Source organism: Emys orbicularis, chromosome 6 (genome assembly GCF_028017835.1).
Source record: "Emys orbicularis isolate rEmyOrb1 chromosome 6, rEmyOrb1.hap1, whole genome shotgun sequence".
Classification (NCBI taxonomy): Eukaryota; Metazoa; Chordata; order Testudines; family Emydidae; genus Emys; species Emys orbicularis.
Window position 1 is genome coordinate 2,080,339 of NC_088688.1, and position 23,922 is coordinate 2,104,260.

The 23,922-nt window shown below is 46.5% G+C and overlaps 1 protein-coding gene across 1 annotated transcript in view; it reads right to left on the minus strand.

Annotated features, from left to right (window-relative positions):
* Positions 1-23,922, minus strand: part of UNC13B (unc-13 homolog B) — a 308,551-nt gene that overhangs the window by 48,605 nt on the left and 236,024 nt on the right. The window contains exons 25-29 of the mRNA XM_065406871.1: positions 15,027-15,153; positions 9,566-9,662; positions 8,236-8,379; positions 7,522-7,599; positions 4,848-4,925 (exon numbers count right to left, since the gene is read on the minus strand). Coding sequence (XP_065262943.1) covers positions 4,848-4,925; positions 7,522-7,599; positions 8,236-8,379; positions 9,566-9,662; positions 15,027-15,153 — 524 coding nt within the window. The remainder of the gene's footprint in view (positions 1-4,847; positions 4,926-7,521; positions 7,600-8,235; positions 8,380-9,565; positions 9,663-15,026; positions 15,154-23,922) is intronic.

Below are 23,922 nucleotides of genomic sequence, written 5' to 3' on the forward strand. Positions count from 1 at the left end.
CAGCACTTTCTCCCTGCATAGGTACTTGTACACTGTAATCAAGACACCTCTCACACTTCTTTTTGATAAGCTAAAACAGATTGAGACCTTCTTTAAAAGGACACAATACATTGGCTTATGTCACGTGGTCCCAAGGATCACTCACTTCTCCCCCCACCTTTCAGGAAAGGGAGAAGATGGAGGGCTGAGCAAAGCCAGCAGTATGCATTTCTCACTCTACTGTGGATTTGATAGCAGTCTTACAAGACTGAAGAATTCAGCAGGATAAGAAGCTCTTAGCAGGAGCCTGGACCCAAGGAATGCTTTCCCACAGCTCTTATAACAAAGTCAAGGCTGCTTTTCAGCTATCCTGGGGTTTGTCATACAGGTGACTGAGCATTTAAAATGAGGGATAAATCTGGCTGAACACTAAGAAGAGAGTATGTTTTACTGGAGCATTTTTCATACAGCTTAGCTGATAGCATGAAAACTGGAGGAAGACAAGTCTACTAAAGACTTTATTCTCAAGGCTCAATACAGTAGCACCTCAGTGTTATGAACACCTCAGGAATGGAGGTTGTTCATAACTCAGAAATGTTCGTAACTCTGAACAAAACATTATGGTGGTTCTTTCAAAAGTTTACAACTGAAAATTGACTTAATACAGCTTTGAAATTTTACTATGCAGAAGAAAAATGCTGCTTTCCTTTTATTTTGTAGTAATTTACATTTAACACAGTACTGTAATGTATTTGCTTTTTTGTGCGTGTCTGCTGTTGCCTAATTGTGTAATTCCGGTTCCAAATGAGGTGTGTGGTTGACTGGCCAGTTTGTAATTCTGGTGTTTGTAACTCTGAGGTTCTACTGTAAATAATATTATTCTCTGATATTTTCCCTGGGAGGCTTGTACTTCAAAAAAATCTAAGTTTCTACACCTTTTAATTGGGCTTTTGCAGCATATCGAGAATTCGTGACAGTGGGCAGTGCAGTACAGTACATGGGTTTTTTATCCTGCAGAAGTGAATGATTGCATAACTTGTGAAAGGCAAAAGAAGGCAGTGAGTGGGCTGCAAAGTCGTTCCTGACGAATGAAAATAGAAAGTATTGCACTGCCCACTGTCAGACTGTTTGTACCGTTCCCAAGCAGGGGTCTGTAGAACAACATGAGGGGTGAAGAGAAAACAGCACAGGTGGCACGAATGCTTTACTTGCATGAATTTATGACTGCCACATTCAAAGATATTCAGATTCCAAGGCCAGAAGGGACCATTGTGATCATCTAGTCTGACCTTCTGTGTAACTCAGGCCAGAGACCTGCCCCAAAATAATTCCTAGAGCAGAGCTTTCAGAAAAACGTCATTACGCATTTGTGAAGAGATGAGTGAATTATACAAGTTACTCCAAAGTTATGTCAGTGACGTCAGGGAACACATATGACTGCCATCACCATAGAATCTGTGCCTACAACATTTACACCACACCACCATTGTGTATAATGCTTTTACCACTACAAATAATTGCAGAAACACTATTTTTCCCAAACACCTGACATTTGAGAGAGGTTTTTAGAAGCTGTATTGATAATATTTGTATCCCTCTAAGTCAAGTTGTCTTAGCAGCATGAGATCCACTGCACAGGCTCAAAGGGAGAAAAATAAAGTGTTATAAAACTCTAAAATGATCTGAAAGAGCTTTTCTATCAATTATAATGTTGTAGTTTGAATGAGAGAATCTCTTGGGATCTTCCAAGGTGGGAATCAAGGGCAGATCTTTTGTGCTCCGGCTTCTAGCCTCAATGGGTCGCAAGATATTGGGTATTACGCCCAGGGGTTTAGGGCTGAATGCTGCCTTATCCCACACCTGATATCCTTGGGTAATGTTTTAGGGAGAGTACAAGGAATGCAGGCAGGGATGGGATTTCACATTTGGGAAGAGAAGGAACAACTATTTGAAACCTATTCAGAGCTTTGTAATATTAGAAGTACTCCAGGTGTAGATAGATTAGGTGAACAGAACACAGCTGAAGTAGTCAAAGTGCATGCTATCTTAAATTCATTTAATCTTTCTCACCACCTACAACTCCTAATTTCTATGATTTGTCTACCTGCAACTCCTAATTTATTAGTATAATTACAGGAAAACTGTCGAGGTGCTTTCATTTAGCCATAATACATTGGGTAACACAAAAAAATAAACATTTACTTAGAGCATTGATGTGACCTCACCATGACATTTTCTTATTCTTTACAGAGAAATACCTCCTCTTATTGCTTTCTATGTAAACATTGCCCTCACTGCTATATTTTAATGCCAACCCCTGTACGAAGTATGGATGCTGTATGCATCTCTTGTAAACACCAAGTAATTATCCTTCTTGAAGGAGAGGACAAAAACTTTGCACAAGATGAGGTATTTCCAGAACACAGAATTAGCTCTATTTTCAGAGTCATCATCTCACTGACTGAGCTTCACTGGCCAGGACTAGTCACTATCAGAGTAGCCACTAAAACGAGAACAAGGCAGTCTAGGCTAGCGGAACCAAGGCTCTGGCAGGGTTTTAATCTATGCAGCCAAGTACTAAATGCACACCAAGAGGAAAACCCTGGGGAGGTCAGCTATTTCAGGTACTCGGCACAAGTGAAATGAAGTATTTCTGGTGAACAGTGGCAGGTGAATGAGGTGAACAAACAGCATGTAGCAAGGAGTTTCACTCCCAAGAAAACCTTCTAATATATTGAGCAAACAATATTCCAGTTGCTCAGCATGTAACTTGCATTCTTTTTCTCCCCAGGTTTGCTAGCTCCCAGGCTGAGAGTCACAGGGTTTGAGCCAGAGCTCCCAGCACATCTCCTCCTCCTGGTATAATCCCACAGTGCCGGGAGACCGCTGAAGAGCCTGCAGTTTCAGGTCACTACAGGAGGAGGCTTTCAATGGAGGATGCTGCAAGGGACAAGCTGGGCTGGGAGGGAGAAGCTCGCAGCAGAGGGAGCTCACGAAGGTCCTGGCAGATGCATGAATTTTTGTATAAATGTACTTTTGTTCCGGATGATTGCTGTGTGATATCACAGCTGAGATCTGCATTCCTGTTCCAGCTAGAGTCTAAGCGCCCTGAGCACCGACTGTCTGGACAGAGGTGGAGTGTTAGTGTACCACAGACGGCGTGCAGAACATACGTACCCACTCCAGTACATTACACACACTGTACTGTACCTTACACCAAACAGTTCGACATGCTCTTGTTATTTCACTGATGTGCTCTTGTATGCTCATGAAGTGCTGAGTCATTACACAGCATTAGGAAGGAGTGTGAAAATACAGAGGTTTGCACACCCCCAGTGCTGGCCACAGGTCTCTCCTGTGAACCTGTGGTCCAAGCTGAAACCCCCCTATGACTTCTCACCTGACTAGGGAAGTGCTGGGATAGGCATTGTTGAGATTCTGTGCAGAAAGATGCACCCTTCCCAGAGGGGGATCTTACCCAGGCTAAGTGAAAGCGTTTATATTGTCATTAAATACAGTTTACCACCAGGCGTTTGAGATACTGTGTTATTTCCCATTCAGGGCCGGCTCCAGGTTTTTTGCTGCCCCAAGCAAAAAAAAAAAAAAAAAAAGCCGGAGTGCTGCCCCTTGAAAAGTGCTGCCCCAAGCACATGCTTGGAACGCTGGTGCCTAGAGCCGGCCCTGTTCCCATTGTAAGTATAAGGAAATACCGTGGCTATCAGATAGCACTGTTGGGTAACTTGGCAAATGCTGATTTCCTAGTGGTGACCCCCATACATGCAAGTGATGCCTTCATAAAATCATTTACATACGTTTAATCATGGGAGCAATTGTTCTGGAAACTGGCCCTTTGGGGCCATTATTGATGTAATATCAAGGTTGGGTGCACCCTGTGCAACAAGTCTAGGTTGCTGGGACATTTTGTTTCAGGAGAACTGAGCTCCACTGTGAAGAAAACCTCTTTGCTGTCATCCTTGCATTAGCCAATGAAAGATTTAGCAGGTTTTTTTGTTTTGTTTTGTTTTGAAACTTAAAAACAAGCATGTGTCACTTCTTAGAACTATGCCACTGAGCACGAGAGAGACTTGGAGAGAGTCAAAAAGCTGAACTGCCGCCCCTGAACTAGCCTCTTGGCGTGCAGACCAGAGCGCAGGATCTAGCACATCACAGCTACAGAAAATGCCCCGAGGCTCTGAAAAAGATTTTTTCCTAACATGTGTAGTGTCCTTTTCTTCATCATCCTGAGTCTTGAAAAGCAAAGAAGAGAGAGAAAAAAAGATATACATTATAGCTGCGCATCCTCTCTTCACAAACAGCAACTGAAACAAAATTCTTTCATGTCTTTGAAACTTGCTACCCTCAGAACAAAACATTCACAGGAACACCGCAATAAATCGACCTTGGCAAACACTTCCTTAGGGATCCAAGGAATCAGACAGGGCGCATTACACAGCCTGGGTGTGGTTAGAATAGATTAAATGTAGGTCATTTACTCCCAACCAAGTTACTGACCTTCATTTACACACTGCACAAAATGACTTCTGCCCATAACGTGGAGAGTTTGTTGACATTCTTATTGTATTTAAAAAACAGACTTGAAAACATCTTGTTGTGCCCCAGTCCAGCCCACATTAATGCATGTTCTTATTACTGTCTTATTACTTCTTCCCTTGTCCTCCCTCCCCTGCTCCTGTCTGTTGTTCGAAAAACCTGCTGTTGTGTTCAATTAGACTGGAAGATGTTCAGGGCAAGGGCTATTCTTTCACTCCGACAGCCCGGCACCTAGAACAATGGGGCCCTAAGCTTTACTGGAGGCTCTAGGTAACCCAGTAGTTATGTGCATAAGTAGCCAGTTTTAGTGCTCATACCTCCTTAGCACCCATGGCCTCAAACATCTTCTCGAGCTGCACTCTCAGCTGCTGAATGTTGTTCATCAGGATGCAGGGCTGAAGGAGGCAATGGCAAAGTCTTGTTACTGATTCGGGTGACAACAGTATTATTTGTTCTTTCACTGGCATAGCCAGGGCTACAATTTCCCCCAGCATGTAAATGAAGAGGAAGGGCAGATTTCAGTGCTAACAAAGCTAAGGAGGAAAGTCCCTCTCTCCAACTGGGAAAGGGGGCAGCTGCTTGCAGACATGCCAATCAGTGGTTAAGGGGTTGCTCCTGTAGACAACTGGCTGATCAGGTAGACAACCGGCAGCTGCCCTCCTGCAAGAGTCCATTCTCAGATCACCTTCTCAGCTCTGACCTGTGCAGATCTGAACCGCATACAGATCATAAGGGGAGGTGCTGCACACTGAGGTGGCCACTCCCAGAAATTCACACATCGGGGGGGCGGGGGGGATTTATCTGCTCAAGCTGCCCCTGTTTGCAATTAAGGGACTCTACAGAGCAGACCCCAAACATCTCTAGGGTGGGACTCAGCTAGGGCTGAAGGGAGAAGGGATGCACTGATGTGTCTCAGGCTGCCTCATTCAGAATCTCTCCTCTGAACATAGTACCCACGGAGGCATTGAACTGACAACAGCATCCAGTAGCAGTTTGGAGGATTTGTAGCATAGAGGCAGATATCTGACCTAGAAAACGACCAGGCCATGGTGAAGTGGCATTAATCCTAAGGGGACGAGATGCATCTTCTGTTTTAAGTACCCCTGACATATGAGCAAATCCGCCCGCCTACAAGGGAACAGCTCCCCACTGGATCAAACAGTCAAACACCCACGAATGATGATCCTCTGCTCCAGTAACACCCCTGACGAGAGCGCCAGACTTGAATGGAAGCTTTTCTATATAGGGGATTCGATTTTGCCAAACCCTACTTCTACCAATCAAGGGGTTTTCTAAGGGTGCTTCCCAATTGTCCATATATAGGGAAACTCCTGCCTGATCTATATGAAGTAAGGAAGGTCACTGACTTGGGTCTTGAAGAAAGGAGCATCTGGCAGACTGACTGAGTTCTAGGTCACAGCAGTCTAATGGCTTGTCTTGTTTGGACCATCCCTCTTGAGCAGAACTGGGGGATGGCGGTGTCCCAGCCCCGTCTGCGGTCATTCATGGTTATGTCTACATGATGGGGCGTGCAATGGGCATTTCCTTCCCGAGATTAAGCTAAAGTTTCCACCACGCTAGCACGGATCAGATGTGGACTATTTTGGCTTCACAGTCTCTTTGGGGTAATTGGCTGCTGCTTGTGCGTGCCATTAGCAGAAGAAAACTTTGGGAATGAAATGTTAAGTTTCCCCGAACATGGATGGATGCCAATTCTATACATATCCCTGGGAGGCTATCAGGTTGGGTATAGCACAGAGCACTGTTCAGAAACTACAGAAGATTTGAACCATTTGTGAACACCACAGGTGGAATCCATTTGCATGCTGTGGTCTTTACTTCAAGAAAATGATGGGAAATTATTTCTTTTGAAGAAAATAATTATGGGTAGAAACAATGAAACCATACAAACAATTAGCACTTGCAGCAGAAAGGGGAGAAAGTCTTGGTAAACACATGAAAACTGAGTGAACAACATTAATCTTTTTCTTCCACTCTCTTGGGGCAGCCGCAGCTGCATTACCTCTTGAACCGCACAGGAAAAAATACACCAACTAATGGCCCTGCTGACACCTAACGATCACTCCTCTGTGATCTGAGTCTGACTTCTCTGGTGCCGTGTCCCGACAATGTCAAGGACAGAGTTGGGATTACATGAGCACAAAGGGAGAAAACTCATTTGCTAAGAGGAGGCTGGAGCATTCCCCTGGCTTCATTAAAGAAGAGCGTCAAGAACAGCATGCGACAAGCATCCAGATTTCAGACACAGAGTTTTATTTACCACCACCATTAATGACCTAAAAATGGGGCTGAACAACAAGTTAGTTAGAAGTAGGGGATACTAAACTGGGAAGTGTTTGCGAAAACCAAATGGGATACAGACATGGTACAAAGATCTACAAAGAGTGCCCCACACCCATTTCTTTTCATAGCCGTAAAACAAGATTTAGACAATAGAGTTGATGCCTCACTCCAAAGGGCCCTGGAAAAAGGTGACAGCAGCTGCCATAAGCAGTTCCCCAGGTTCAGAATGAAAAGATGGGGAGAAGAGTCCAAGCCCCAGCAAGTCAGGCAGAGTCTACCTTGGCCATCATCTTGTCACGTGGCCAAGCACACCACGGTCCATCTCTGCTCTCTACAATTCCATGTGCGGCTGCAGCCTGGGGAGGGAGGGGATCACAGCAGAGTCTGCAAGGTGCATGCGTCTGGAACATTTATTTCCACCTCCTTAATGGAGAGCAAAACCCTCTGACACGGGTGTGGTGGGACTGACACACACCAAGTGCCCAATTTTATTTTATAGGTGAGCAAATCAAAGTTAACACCATAAAACGCTTGGGGCTTGATGACATGAGCAAAATGACGAGGTTTATGGCTTCCCAGCTGCAGTACGAGGACTCCTTTACCTGCTATTTTAAAGCAATTGCAGAACGGTTCAATGATGCCTGGGTTTCTAAAGGGGGGCAGGGGGAGAAATCAAATGTTACTCACTAGTTTCTCCTTGGAGCAGTAGGACTGGAAACACTTGGAGAGAATGTCAGCGTACTGCATCAGCACTTTCCCAATTGTCTGCAAAGACAACAGTGAACAATGTTATGCTCTCCTCTTCCACTGAGAAAGGCAGGATGTTTGCAGGAGAACACGAAAATAAAACCAAACCAATAACTTCGAGTAGACAGGATTCGCCAAAACACTTAGCTTCTGTTCTTCAGGGTTCATTAATTTCATTTTTGGGTGGCTATTTCTTTAAGCAATTTTTGATTTTTATGCAGATGTCTGAAAATCAGGCTTTTTAAGGGCTCTCTCTTTGTGTATACTGTAATGAATAATCTCTTTGTAATGTTCCTCACTGCACTTTAACGTAGTACTGTTTCAAACAGCACTATGTTAAAGCGGACTAGGGACCCTTTAGTGCACAGTAGCAGGGTCTACATGAACCAATTAATGTGCAACACATTAGCGTGCTTTGGAAATCACACCCCTGTGGTGTGTGTTATTGCTCCACAGAGACAGGCCCTTAGATACATGTAACCATTTCTGGTGTTTACTGGAGAAATACCAATGTTTTCTAAATTTTTATTTTATTTTATTTTTTGTATAGGGGGTGTTTTATCAGTTAAAACCAACAATAAGAACCCCTACAAGTACTTTAAAGTTCTCCATACAATTGAAGGCCGATGAAGAGCTAAATGCTAGTGCTGTTACCTTAGCAAACCTCCTCATATAGTGAGCAACAACCTCAGGGTCTGGACACTCCAGCTTCTTAATGATCTCAAAGCTCTGATTGAGCTGTGTGAAGACATCCACCACTGAGCAGGAGAATAGAGCATGCTCAGATGTTTGCTGGAACTAAACAAAAAACACATACGGTAATTTCTGAACGTCTTGAACTGATTTGGGAGAGGCAGCTGGTATTTCCCAGGTAGCTGTCCTTTCTCTACTGTGTGGGCACTGGGCAGCTGCAAAGCAGAACACATTCACCCCAGAATTAAGGAAGGAGTTTTCAAAGGGGCCCAAAGAAGTTTGGCACCTAATTTTCAATGGGCTCTAAGGACCTCTCTCCCTTTGACAATTGCAGTCTAGACCAGGAAGGGACATGGCTCAACACTCGGGAATGGCAAATACACTGCTGAGACCTTTCATGAAATGCATCATTTGCCTGTTCGTTTAATGAGCAACATGGAAAAGAAAAAACAGATTTTTTTTCAAATGGAGAAATATAAGTGAGGGCTCTCATCCAAATTCAAACAGGCTATGTACATCGCAGCAGAGCCTTCTGGGAGCACTCGCTGAGGTTAAAGAATAGCTGGATTAAGGTCACTTTTACTGTCACGGTTAGACACGTACCTAGTTTCATGTATTTCAATGACTTATCTCACAGGCATGGGGATGTGGGAGAATGCCAAGCCTCTTGCCAGGGCCGCCCAGAGGATTCAGGGGGCCTGGGGCAAAGTGGGGGAGCTGCGGTGCTTGTACTCACCCGATGGCGGTCTGGGTCTTCGGCGGCATTTTGGCGGCAGGGGGCCCTTCAGTCACTCCGCGTCTTTGGCAGCACTGAAGGGCCCCCCGCTGCCGAAATGCCGCCGAAAACCCAGACCACCGCCGGGCCAGGGCTCGCAGGGCCCATGCAGGGCTGCCGAAGACCCAGACCGCCGCCGGGCCAGGGCTTGTGGGGCCCCTGCAGGGCTGTCGAAGACCCGGACCACCGCTGGGCCAGGGCCGCCAAAGACCCAGACCGCCGCCGGGCCAGGGCTTGTGGGGCCCCTGCGGGGCCCAGGGCCAATTGCCCCACTTGCCCCCCCCCTCTGGGCGGCCCTGCCTCTTGCTGACACAGATTAGCAGCAGCAGTGTATGTAAATGAATTGCTCTGCTCTCCCTATTAGGTTAAAATGGTTCATGAGGACCTGGGGACAAAGTTTCAAGATAAAAGAGATTCCCATTTGTTCAGTGAGCTAAAATGGCTGTGTCCGCATTCAGGCTTCTGAATTTGCTGTGGTAATATTTGGTTCCTGGGCATAGTAATCCAGCTACATACCCCATCTTTCTTATCTCTCTCCAGGGCTCCATGCAGGAATTCCAGGGAAACATCTTCATTCTCATCCAGCCACTGCATCACAAATTGCTCAAACCATCTGCCGCGGGGAGAGGAAGGAGAGCAAGTTACAGTGTGAAACACAGCCGCCGCCGCCGTGGGCCTACTCACAACTACTAATCTTGTGGCATTCCCACCTCTCAGCACTGATGAGTCTCTCAGTGATTCAAATGCCTTCAAGACAGCAAAAATCCTGGCTTCCCTCTCCCCAGCTTTATTGGTTCCATGTATTGCCAGACAGCAGCTGACCCTCCAGCGAGCCAGGCTGAAAGCGGATCATCATCTGCCTGGGTGCCCAGCTGGCTTTCCCCAGGGAGGCTATGAAGGGCAGCAGCACCTGCGCACACAGGGGTACTTACACGTGTGCCCACACTGCTGCCTGGGCAGGAACAGGCCACAATCTCGCCTGGCCCCCGCGCACTGGATTGTCAGACAGGGCCCCTCATAACCACGCGCTTCAGCACCGTTGCTACCATTTCACCCACTTGGTTCGTTCTCCCCCTGCACTGTTCCACCTCTGCTCGTGCTCTCTCCCTCTTCAGTAGCTTGGTTCTGGTTTTGCTTTCAACGTTTTTACTCCTTTTTCTCTTTTCCTGTGTGTGTTACTAGCCCTCTCTCCCGCTCCCCCCAAGAGCCGTGTGCTCACTGGGCTAGTGAGACTTTTACCAGTGGCTCTAAGGAATTTAACCACACATGCTCCCAGGGACGAGCTAAGGGATTCAGGTACGGGAAGAGAAGTTTGCTGTGTGAGCTTGCAGCTCTCGCTGTGGGATCTGCATTAGGGGCATTTGCATAAGGAAAGAGAGAAGGAAGTGGCTTCCCTGGGCCTCCTGCCATTTTGTCTCCAGGTGCAGGAACATATTTTGGAAGTTGGGGGAGGGAGATCCCAGATGAGGCAGTTTTCTCCACCCCAACGCTGGTCTCCGCTGCCCCATACCCTTCCTAGGGTAGCCTGGCATCCTCTCCCCTGAAGGCACAACTGCTCTCCAAGTTGGATCCAGTCTGTTAGACTCTTTGGCATGCTAAGTCATTAACAGTCTGGGAGAACGCTCGAGTAACTAGAGCTCAAGGACTGGTTGGTGGCACTATACTATCCCCATAGGAGACGCTGGCCCGTGCAGAATCAGCAGTGCCATGGTGACTTCTCTCTTGTGAGAGTGCAAGTGACTTTAGTGCATATGAAAGGGTCCAGATTGACCCACCCTAGAGTGGAGCTCTATGAATCCCAAGAACAGGTAGAACCCGGGCAAAGGAGAACAAGCTTCCCCACCTCCCGTCCTGGAGAGGGGAGAGGCTAGCATAGCAGGATGGAAAGGGCTCTGGAGACTGAGCCTGATAACAATGGGTGCCCTTGTGTGCCAAGGAGGTAGCTTTACAATGTGGACATTTATCCCCTTGGAACTGGACTAGACTCTTAACTCACTGCACCAGACAGCTGCCAGTACTGATGTGCTGGATCGGAACCAGAGAACAGGAGGAGAAAGGATCTGTATCCCGTCAGCAATCCCTTGAGCTAGCCAGACCCCGGTCTCTAGCTGTTTGGAGGCATCAGGACAATACAGAGGGGAGGTTTGCGGTGGTGTTTAAGAAGCAGCATAGCATTTAAGGTTTCATCTGAGTTAAACGTCTCTCTAGAGTTCATTACACAGCTCTTCTATATGTAAGTACTGCAGCTGCAGCAAATCTCACTTTCATATATTACCAAACAGCATTCACAAACAAGGGAAAAAAGGGCCCATGTGTGAATTCAATCCATCAAAGGTGTATGATATGAGCTTCACAATAGAGTACGACCTTCTCTGAACAGGCCATGGAGCTCATTCAAATGGTGCTAATTATGGGCTGCTTGAATTAGCAAAGAATGTGAAATAACGTGAGAGACACGAGAGCGAGACAGACAGAGAGAGCGCACAAACTCAGAGCATCCTGGGTAGCCTTAAATACTCCTAACACCTTGGCATATACAGCACACCCATGTTAATATTGGAAATTGTAACTGACACAGTGTTAAATGCCAGCAGCAGCCTGCCTGCACCAGCACTACCCATCACAGCTGTCAGCCACGCTGAACTATGTTAGCAATGATGGGAAAATTTCCCTCAGAGAGACAAGGTCTTTCCATGTTCCAGTGAAATTGCTTTTGACCTGGCAGTTCTGAGGCTTTGAGAGTCATGGTTTGTGCATGGGGTGCAGGATTTGAGCCATTTGTTGGTTTTTCAAGTAATGAGAGCGCTTTTTAAGCCAGGACTCATTTTTTTTTATTTACAAGAGAGCTCAGGTACTAAGGAAACAGAGGTTGTTTATAAGAGAGCAGCTACCAAGTCTCCCATCCCCTGCAGAGCTCCTGAGTGCAAGCTGCATGCTGTATTGGACTGCTTACTGCCCCAGAAAGTTACAGCTCAATGAATGACACAGGCTGTTTGCTACTTACTAATTGCTGCTTATGGCACAGAACGAGGCAGAACTGCCTACTGGTTATCCCTTACCAGCCATTGCTTATTGCACCTTTGACATTCACTGCACGCTCACAGCAGGAGGTAGGGGCACTACAGAAAGTGTACCACATGCAGTGGTGAGAACACAAAGCCATTAGCCATAGATGGGATGCAGAATACTTCCAGCATAATGGCTTACAAATTCACGGTCATTTAGGTGTTTTGCGGTCTAGCCAGACTGCCTGGCAAAAAGGGAAGATAATTTTGGGGAGGGAGGTTCTTTTAGTGTATCAGAGGGGTAGCTGTGTTAGTCTGGATCTGTAAAAAGCAACAGAGAGATGCATCCGACGAAGTGGGCATTCACCCAGGAAAGCTTATGCTCCAATACATCTGTTAGTCTTAAAGGTGCCACAGGACTCTCTGTTGCTTTCTTCAGTGTAGTGTGCTCTCCTACGCCATGAATGGGAGCAGTGTCTTCTGGCTGAATGGAAATTTCCTATTGTCGTGTGTTACAGATCTAATGCAAGGCAAAGGGCTGCACTTTCAGCCTGGCCTGAACCTAGCCTCTGCTTCTCTGGCCAGAACGTTGCAGACAAAATGAGGGCTTACATGCCTAGGTACCTGGCTGCCTCCATAAGTCAGGTACTAAGACATCTAAACAGCGTTTTCAACTGAGCATGCAAGTTACAGGGGCGAAAACAGAGACTGGGTTTTCAAGATTGGGCCAAACAGGTGCACTGTAAGTTACGATATCAAAGGCAGAAATGCCTTCTACGTCCAGAGACAAGCTAGTCTCTGGTACAATCACAGTACTTGATGTGTGCAAAAGTGTATAATTTAGAAAAAACATGCTATATTAAGCATTTTGAAAGGACAAAGAATAAGAAGTTCATGCTTTTGGGAATTAACATCTTCCATCTTTCTGCTGACTTCTGAAACGGACAAGAGGAAGCGCTAATGTTCGACTGCTGGCTGTGTTTCTACCCTGTTTAGGAACTGATGCTGGGTTGTTGAAAGCAAGGGGAGTGACAGATTTAACAGTCAGCACTTGGAAATCTTGACTTTATTTTCAACCTAACCTCACGGCCATCAGGAATGGGTCAATCGGAAGCATTCTCTCCCTCACTGCCAGGTACGGGATAAGGCAAACGGGTCTGAGCTCTGTCTCCTGTCCATTCTGAGGCGTAAGAGTTGGCTCTCTGGACGGTGGCTGGTCTCAAAGAGTTTGCTAGGTTTGAATCTGAAGCAGAGAACGTTAAGTATCTTCTGTATTTAATGAAGTTGCACTTCATAAAATGGCGATCATGCCACTGTCTGAAGAAATGAACTCATTGCTATGATTAGCCCCAGTGGTATTTTTGAAGTGGTGGGTGGGGAGCGCAGACAGCTAAGGGAGATGGTTGAAATAGCCATTAGATGTATTTGGTTACATGCTTAGTGTTAAATATTAGCACTGATCAGCAGCAGAGGATGCTGGAGACTGCACAGTACACCACGATATGAGGAGCTCTATAGAGAGATACCGCCTAGACAGAGCCAGCAGGTTAGATCATTGAATACTACTGCTTCATGACACTCGGGTCACATTTTTCGCCCATAGATTGCAGAGCTCCTTAGGAAAATAGCTAAGCATCATTATCCTTATTTTACTGATCTGTAAACGAAGATACAGTCCAGAGAAATCCAGTGACCTGCCCAAATCTCGCTGACTCAGAGGCAGAGCCAAGAAAGGAAACCAGGCCGGTCTCCTGTCCACAGGACCCTGCAGCCTCTCACTGCTCTGCTGATCTGTTCCCAAGGCCCACCGCTCAGACTGGTTATTAGATCAGCTCGAGGGATGCCCTGTAGATCAGGCATGCTCAAACTGTGTTCACCTGAGGGCTGCGCTGACAGCTTGCTAGGAGCCCAAGGGCCATGGCTAATTGTATAGCTTAGATGGCACATGCCCTCATTTTTAATTCCTTAGTGTTGCCCACAGAGGCTACAAGCCCCAGCAACAGGCCAGGCTGCTCGGGACAAGGTTGATTATTGCCATCTGGGACCTGTAGTCACCAGCAACTACAGCTATTAAAGGGCAGAACAGAGACACTGTATAACTGTGATCCTCACTGGCCTCCCTGGATATAGACCATGTGATCCAGGCTATCTGCTTTGCCCCTTGTTTAATGCAGTATGTCATGCTGAAACTCATGGGATTCTCCCACGGTGAGCCAGCTCGGAACCAGCTCTGCCCTTTGCGGGACAGATTTATATCAGCTGGATGGGCTTGCTCACCCAGTAAATCAACCCCAGGAAACAAATTACTCAAGTCAGACCCTTTGCCACCTCTACTAAAGAGAAACGGCATCGGTACAGAAAGGAGGACAGAAGAGCTCCGGGGAGGCGAGGACCTAAGTGAGCTCCTTGCTCAGGGAAGGTGTCATTATTGAGTCTAATCTAAAGACAGCTGCACTGCTTTACTAAGGAAGGTGCCTAAAAAAAAAAAAAGGCAGCCCCTAGTAGGAGCTCCGGCTTCTGGCAGGAATTTTGGGTGGCCACTCGGCCAGTGCTTGGAAGCCAAGGTTTGATAAGACAGAGCATTTTCTGTTTAACCATTGATTACAGAGTCAAAATTACAAAGCCCACCCCAATGTAACCAAACCACATATTGTAAACATGCCATAGAAATGTCCCCAAATCAAACCTAGGTCCCAAGGTCCAACCCTCTGCTAAATATTTTGGCCCGAGACTGAGTTGAGACATACTGTACAATGAGATGAAAAAATCATGTACGTAAGGAGGAGAGAGACCAATAGCAAGAATAGCTGAGAGAAGGCTAGTATGCTTTCCGTATGGTCAGAAAGAAGTGTAGAGGCAGTAAAGGATGGAAAGTAATGAGGATGACTAAGGGAAAGCAGAAGGATCACCCTGAGGAAGGCGTGAGATGGGGCAAGACATGGAGTTTATGACAGAGAATACAACTGACTTACGCTGGATAGTCGGGAACTTTCCCCTTGAAGGCAGGCAGATCGCGAACATACTCATTGTACAGCCATTTCACTTTGAAGTGCAAATTCATATAGTCTGCACTTTTACATAGTCTGTGCTTCTCATGGTCTGTGGAGAAGAAAACAAGCAGTCAGGTATGTTAAATTAGCATTATTCCAGCTGCACTGGTCTCAGCAGCGTTGCGTACGACACATCTGCAATGAGCTAAGGTTCTGGTGCGTGATGTGTACCTATAATGCCATGAAATTTCAGCAATTAGGATTTCTATAGCATTTGGGGGTTCTTTGCAGTTCAGCAGGTTGAATTCTGGAGTAATTTTGCACAGCTCCATCTAACACTTCAAAAACAGAAGAATTTCTGGTTGTCATGACAATTAGAGGAGAATGATTTCGTATGGCCTGTCCTCCTCTTCACATTAGATGCTCTGGATTTTGTCGTCCTGAGAAAGAAATAATACGATTCCTAGAGATGGCATTTGTGTTCTCCTAGATTTAAATGATGGTAACAAATACACTAGCTTGCAGCCCCCAAGAGAGGAGGGCAGAGAGAGTTACGTTCTAGGTCTTCATTTGTTAGTGATGTGCTAGTATGGAGGTGGTGTGGATTTCTACCGGGGCTCTGCTAGGCATTTTCATCACAGCAGCACATGCATCTTTTGCCTCCCAGACTCAGCGGCTCAGTCTCTGCAGAGCAGAGGTGAAGGACTAGGATGCTACTGCTGGCTCAGTGCATTGGGGCCACTTCATCATCAGGAAAACATAGTTCTTGTTGGTGCCGGAAGGTGCAGGAAGAAAGCCTCATGATGAAGCGTCTCTCTTCCTTTCTATCTCCACCATCCTGTGGTGGCACACAGTCAGCGCCACACGTCACAGGGGCGAAGGAAATGTTCTCTGCTGCACTGCTTGTACCCTCATCTGCCCAGGGCTCAATCAGCAATTCCCTCCTCCCAGCATTTCCAGCAGGACTGGTGCAGAAGGCCCCTGGTCACCTGCTCCCTGGGATTGGGCCATTATGATCATTTTACCCCCAGCCTGAATTCTTTATACTGGCTGCCCATAAAGCAGTCAACTGGTTTTAAGGCAGCCCTGCCTGCTTGTCAAGCCTCGAGTGGGAAACAACCTGCCTATACTTTAACTTATTCTTGAGCTTTGTCTTAGTAGTTAAATGTGTTCTGACATCACCTCGTTTTAGAGAGGTTCCGCCATTACCACTTACTGTCACTAGCAGGTGATAAGAGACTTTGCTACCATCTTGGAAAACTCTGCCCCCAGAAACATCCTTATCCCCTCCTTCTGGGATATTATTAAAGATACTTCTCTATCAGACATGTGCTTTGTTTTAACCACCATTGATTCCAAGAGTACAATCCTCTTTCCAAAATGATCCCGCTGCATTTGGGATTTGGAAGCCTTATTGGTTTTTATTTGAGGTGGGCCCAAACTGCAGCGTTTGGTCTGGATCTGAGTTTTCCCAAAGCCACAGCTGGTTTGATGGCCAAACTTTATACATGTATGTGACCCAGTCACTCCAACTGAAGTTATTTTTCTTGGAAGTGAAGAAAAAGAGCATTGTTATATCTTAGAGCTTGTCTACACGAGGACCTGGCAAGCTGGGATGGGAATCTACCCTGCTGCAGCGTAACTGTCCATGTGCACCAGCTGATGTGCGTTAACAGTTTATAAGAGCGCTTTGAGCTAGTCCTCTTTGAAATGGGACCAGCTGAAAGTGCATTAACAAATTGTTAACATGAGTCACCAGTGGCCATGTGGACAGTAGTTAGACTGCAGCAGGTAAGTGAGGGGCAGACTCACACCCCCATGGTCTAATTGCTTATGTAGATATGCCTTAGCTTAATTAAGCTATGATATCCTTAGTGCCCAAGAAGGATAGGAGCCCCACCTCAGAGTGTCTGAACTACTGGCCGCCCTCAGGAAAGTGCAGAAGTACAGATGTATGTAGGGGTTTAGCAGTCAGACTGGAGATGGAAATAGACACAAGTCTGCACTCGGTGCCTCTAGCGAGAGGAAGGAAATCAGTGGACAATGAGCACTTTGTTCATTTCGATGGGGAGCACTACAGGGGTTGCCATCGTCCTCCTTGACAGAGCAGAGAGTCATTCCTGCATAGGAGCAGCTGCCAGCTAATAACACAACTGGATGCAGTTGAGATGAAGTGGCTTGAGCGGTCAGTTTTTCTCCACAGGTGACAAGGAGACCACACAACTTTCTAAATGACAAGCCCTGTCAAAGGAGAGGTCAGTAGTGCTTGAGATGCAAGACATGTTACCTCCCTTATGAAGGGTGGATATGTAGCTATGGGAAAAGCACAGGCCATGAGACAGGCTGATAACGAAAATCTGATACAGTTTTAGTCAGAAGTTTCGGGGGGGGGAGGCCTAGGTATCACTTTGTCTTTGCGCAACACACCGCATAAGGTGTTGGCCATCAGGACTTACAGCTCTGAGACACTCCTGGCCAATAAAATGAGACCTTCAGCACAGGAACATAGGAATTGCCACACTGGATCACACCAGTTGTCCATCTAACTGAGTCTTCTATCTCCAGCTGTTTCTGGGGAAGGCGCTAGGAAAGCCTGCACAAGGCAGGCATGGCACAAGTTATATCTGCTGTTTTTCTGTCAGAAAAGCGTCTGAGTCCACACCATGTGGAACTCCTACTCCTGGGGGAATTCTGCGCCACTGCGCATGTGCAGAATTCATGTCCCCCACAGATTTCTTTGCTTCCCCGCAGAAAAATGACTTTCTGACAGGGAAGCAAAGGGAAGCTGCAAGTCGCACCACTCCCTAGCTGCGCAGGTATATTGTTTCAGGCACCCAGAGCAGCTGTCGGAGAGGTAAATCACCGCAGGGCTGGGGACACCCCAGCCAGTGGCTCCTAAACTGAGCTGGGATCAGCTGCTAGTCTCAGCTAGGCTGGAGGCAGGAGAGGACAAGACTTCCTCTTCCCCTGGAAGGAGTGCCTGGGACTGTGTCAGAATCACCCACAGAAACCTCCCCAAGCTCCAGGAAGCTCAGCATCCTCCCCTTCTTCCTTCCCCCATCACTCCTCAGCTGTGGGGACAGGGGTCACTGTACAGGGAGCTGCTCCCCCATCTGCCCAACCCCCACACATCTAGACCTCCCATACTCAGACACCCCCGCCAAGCCTCACCCCATACACCCAGAACCACCCCAGTCCTCTAGACCAGAACCCCACCCCACTGAACCTCAACCCCTGCATCTGGAGCCTCCTGCACCCAGACCCCCTGCACCCAGACCCCCCTGCCTCAATTTTTAATGTTTTGGTGCAGAATCCCCTCAGGAGTAACTAACTGCTGATCCTGAGGTTCCAGTGGAGGCAGACAAAGGACTCCCAAGGAGCCTTTGCTTTTTTGTTGGAGAAGAGTGCCCAGGGAGCAGGACCCCTCACCAGCACCTCAGAAGAGCTGCTGACCCAGGAAGCAGAGGCCCAAAGGGACGAACACCAAAGTACTCAGTACCCATGTGGAGTAAAACCTGAATGGGGCTTGAACTCTGAAGCTGTCTGGCCAAAAAAATCTCACCAAGGTGGTGCTGCAGAAAAATGACATGGCACCCACCATCTTGGAACTGAGAAAACGACAGCACCCACCTCAGATCCAGCAGGAAAAGCGATCCCTGGATCCAAGTATAGCATCAATCGGCCCCCAAAACAAGTCTCCCCAGAGCTGGGGACTTGTCCTCAGTACTGAAGAGATAACAGCTCTGGGGAGAATACTGGAAATGCTAGATAGGTCTGAGTAATGTGACATCTCCAGCAGATCCTTCAGAGAGATTATGGGGGTCTGCCAAACAGTTCCAAGGGGCACCCCCGTGAATAGGACTGACCTGACCATGCCAAATCAGAGAAGGCCTTGTCCTCCTTAACAGCCCTAGGATCTGCGGATGCCAGCTGCTCCAGGATACATCTGACTCTCTCTTGGAGCCTCTTATCTCCCCAATGCAATCTACTGGAGTCACTGGAACCAGAACAGGTGCCTTCCGAGGTTCCACTGGAAGAATATGGATCCTGAGCCATAAGAAGCCATTTTGCCATTTCCTTACTGGGCACTTTTACAAGTGGCATGGGATGTCACATCTTGGCTCAGACCTCTTCCTTAAAGCATTAAGGGCACTCATCATACTCAACCAAAACAGGGAGCACAGCAGGGCAAGAGGAACACCTCTTAAACCCTGTGCTCTCGATGGGTACAATGTCTCAGGTAAGGCCCCTGGTGATCCCAGAGCAGTAGAAATTTGACAAAAACAGCTAAAAACACATTTTAAGTGAAAGTGACTTACTGTGACTGGAGGTTCTTTGAGATGTAGAATACAGACAGAGGCCGCACATGTGGGTACGCATATACATCATGCACCTGAGTCTGGAGATTTTAGCAAGCAGTGTCCGTTGGCCCACATGTGCGCAGTAAATCTCCTCGTGCTCCTGAGCGAGGGTATAAGCAGCAGTGCGGGTCGACACCCTCTCAGTTCCTCTTCTAACCGCGAATCTAATCAGATCCACAGCACAGGGGATGGAGGGCAGGTAGCAGAATACAAACAGGGTCCACACGTCTCGAAGAACCTCCAGTTACAATAAGTAACCTCCACTACTTCTTCGAGTGCTGGCCCCTATGTGTATTCTACACGTGGGGATTGACAAACAGTTATCAGACCGGAGGAGGGGGCAAGGAAGCCAGCAACAAAGATGCATGCAGTACTGCAGATCCAACTGCTGCATCTGTAGCACTTAGACTAGTGCATAATACCTAGCAAACATGCTTACGGAGCTCCAGGTGGTTGCTCCGCAGATGTCCTGCATCAGGACCTCTTGCAGGGATGCTACTGTGGCAGCCTGCACTCTCATGGAGTGGGCCGTTATACTGCCAGGAGACAGCATCTAGTCTGTAGCTTTTGATAATGCAGTCAGAAACCCACTTAGAAATCCCATGCGAGGATACAGCCTGAACACGGGATCTCTGTCATCGTGACAGTTTCTTGGAGAATTTCTGATGGGCTTGGTTCTTTGCAGGTAAAAGGCCAGTGCACAACTGATGTCGAGGGAGTGAAATCTCTTCTCTCAAGTAAGGGGATACACTGGTTGAGGTGGAATTCAGAGATGACCTTGGGAAGAAATTTAGGGTGAAGGTGAAGGACTACTTTGTCCTTGTAAAATACTCTAAATGGGAGGGGGGAGATCACCATGAAGGCTCCCAGTTCGCTGACCCTCCTGGCTGAAGTGATGTCCACTAGAAATGCCACCTTCATGGACAGGTGGGACACTGAACATGACATTAAGGATTCAAACCGAGGTCTAGTGAGCTTTGACAACACAAGGTTCAGATCCCATAGTGGTGTGGGTTTAGTGACTGGCAGAAAGGCCTGGATGAGGCTTAGAAACTGAGGGCTCCACTTCTAAGCACGTGCTTGTAGGGGTGCTGCTCGTTTGGTGAGGCCAATGTTCCGGGGGGGAGGGGGGGGTGTCTCCCTGGCCTGGATCCGAGAGGGCTTCATAGCCTTCTCCAGTAAGTGTTTTCTAAGGTGAAGCTCATGATCTTCACAGAAACAGCCAACAAATGCTGCACTTCACTGAAACGTCACCCCCTGTCCAGACAGTAGAGGTAGTGTTGGTTTGTTGCTGACGGAGAAGGATCTAGGGCAGGAGATGCAATTTTTGAAGCTCAGGAGTCTGGCATAGGCCTTGATTGTGGGGAGGGAGTCCCCAGTCTGGATTAACAATCTACACTAACCACTCTAAAATTAACAAAGAGTAACTAATTACAATCTTATTTACAGGTTTTCTGAAAGGCTGAAGCAAGAGAGGACACTGGATTCTGACTCAGACCATGTGGCATTAGAAGGAACTGAGAGAGCGTCGACCAGCACTGCTTCTTATACCCTCGCTCGGGAGCACAAGGAGATCTACTGAGCATGTGCAGGCCACGGACACCACTCGTTACAATCTCTAGACTCAGGCACATGGTGCACACCGGAACCCAGGTGTGGAATACACACAGGCACCAACACTTGAAAAAGAACTAACACTTATAAGTCTAAAATTTTCCTAACTGCACTATTTAGGGACTATTTTATCCTAAATTACAAAGCAGAAGAATGGAGGGGAATGCAGGCGTGACTGGGTTGGCGTGCTGGTAGAGGGGAATGCAGGGGTGACTAGAAGGGCTGGAGTGTTTACACACAAACTCTGGAACATTGGGAATTCTACAACTATCCCTTGCTCCCAACTACTGACACCTCTATGGTAGGGCTCTCTGGAGGCAGAATCAGGAAGGATAAAGCCAAATCTATTTGCCCAAAATAAACCAGACAAGAGAATGCACTAAAGGCAGAGAAACTAAAATTAACAGAGTCTTGGATCCAAGTCTTTTCCAAAAATATTTTTGTTCTGTCTAGGATAAAATGCTATTAAAATGCAGAGCAGGAAGATGCATAACATCAGCAGAAGCATAATCCTGGGGACTGACCTCTAACACAATCTGCTGCAAGAGGGAGAGAGGGTGACACTGACTTAGCAAAACTAAGGGAACTAAAAAATAAAAATAAAATGAAAACTCTTACCACCATAAAAGAGGACTTTGCGAATGCGAAAGACAGGTGGGGCTTGTGACAGAGGAGAGAGAAAAGTGAACCACAGGAATAAACATGATCCAATGAAACCAAAAGCCCCTGGCCCCTTAGCAGCTACCTTAATCATGGCCAGCTGCTCTCCCCTTCCAGAGACTGGCTACAGGTTTTGGTTTGATAAAGGGAAGAAGTTACTGATGATGATAGGAGATAGCCCACAGCACAGAGCTATACCTGCAGCATGCCTGTGATTTCCTTTGTCAAACAGAATTGTGCTCTTGTACCTTTTATTTAAAGTAACCTGTGTTCCAGCCCATTAGCGTATACCCTTTGCTTCTTCTGAAACACGTTAAGCAGGAAAAACGTAGGAGTTGGAGATCTTCGTGGATTTATGTGCTGTAGCCTCCCGGACATGAAAGAGCTCAGCAGCAGGACTAATGGAAAAGTGTACGAATATTTTCTGACAACTGCTGTGTTTCATCCTCAGCAAACCACAAGAACAGAGAAGCGTTCTACAACTGTCTCTTATTTCCCCTGCAGATTTCATCTGGAAACACAGTCATACTGTAGATGTTACAGCTGGCAATAAGCTCGTAGGGTCATCCAGTCCACCACGAGGGCTCACATGGGATTTGCTTCTTTGCAGCATGTTCTCCAGTGCTTTGTCCAGCCCCATTCTTGATACAGACTATTCTACAGTCTAATACCTCTCACCATTTGTTTTTTTCTTGATATAGAACCTACACTTTCTTTAGTTAATTTCATTCCATTATATCAAAAGATAAAAATCTTATAAAGAGACCCTGAACCATATCCTTCTCCCTCTGGTGTTTCCACTACTCAAATGCTTGTGCACAGTTATTGAATCTCTTCCCCCTTAGTAGTAGTTTGACCACACTATACATATTTAATTATTTCAAATCTGTCAGCCCCTTCATCTTCTGTTCTTATCCAAGTTCCCACCAACTTACCAACATCTTTCTAGCACTGAGGTGGCCCAGAACTGAACAAGACCATACCTCATGGCTGGCAGCTTCTCTATTACTGTCATATTCAATTGCCTTACTGGTAAAAAACAGAGCTGCATTCCCCTTTGCTTGGAGTCTCTACTCTCTGGATCATGAAGCTGCCCTCTATGTAACTGAGGAACCTCTAAAGATCCATGTTTAGCTGTAATTGTTTGCCACAGGTCAGCTGTTAAGGAGGTTAATCGTGCAATCAGCCAACTCTCATCACTCAAAACTGCCACCTTATATTACATCCACCGACATGTTTTTCTGTGTGAAACCAAATCATGTTGTTTTTTCAGTCAAGTCAACATCTCCCGCAGTCTGTGAAACAGCCATGGAGAGAATGCTGCTAAAGAGCTTTGTCTGTGATACTTGTCCCAGGTCAGTAAAATATGAAGTGCCTAGCTTGCTGTGGGTTTCCTGAATTCTGGTCTCCTTTATGTCAGTATGATATACAGACTATGCTACCATTTACTTGCACACCATGTGTTTCTGGAAGGCTGTACAGACACAACTAGAAGAGAAAACTTCCTGAGAAGATTGTGTTGAGAGATAGCATCTTTCCAAACCCCAGAGTACTTATACTACCAGCAAATTTACTTCCTGACTGACCATCATTTCACCCTTGAGTTCGCTGCCCACATGAACTATTGTTTCTCAACAATGCTCTGGACAATGAGAGAGACCAGTCATTTCACCTTTGTCAGGTTAGCTTTTTTGTTCACTTGTGCTGTTTTGAGGACATACTGAGTTCATAGTGTCTCTCTAAAAATGAAAGAGCTCATGTCCCCCCACCTAAAGGCCCACTAGGCACCATGACTGACAAGTCTTAAGGGCTTGAAATCCCAAGGACTATATTCAACCTGGTATTTCCTAGATCTTAAGTCACTAGAAACGGGTATGTGCTCTTCAGAACAATTCAGATTGGATGGTGGAAAGCAGAAGAAAAAAATGCTAATGGCATTTAAAAAAGCCTGGGATTTCTAAAGCTATGCATCTACTATAGGCATTCTATTTCCTCCTACCAAAAGATCCTGTTCACTAACAGTGTAAAGAGCTCCTGGATACATTTCTTTTACACTTGATATTTACCATTCACATTTTCCCCACACTCTGTTCCGTGTGCACAAGATTTTTTCTTTTCATTTCAAGGTGAATTCACTCTTTACTGATCCTGAGTAGGTTCCCTCCCCTAGACAACAAGTGAGGATCGTAAGAAAAGGATAATTCTCACCCCACATCCGTGTCCACATTACATTAAGTTATAAT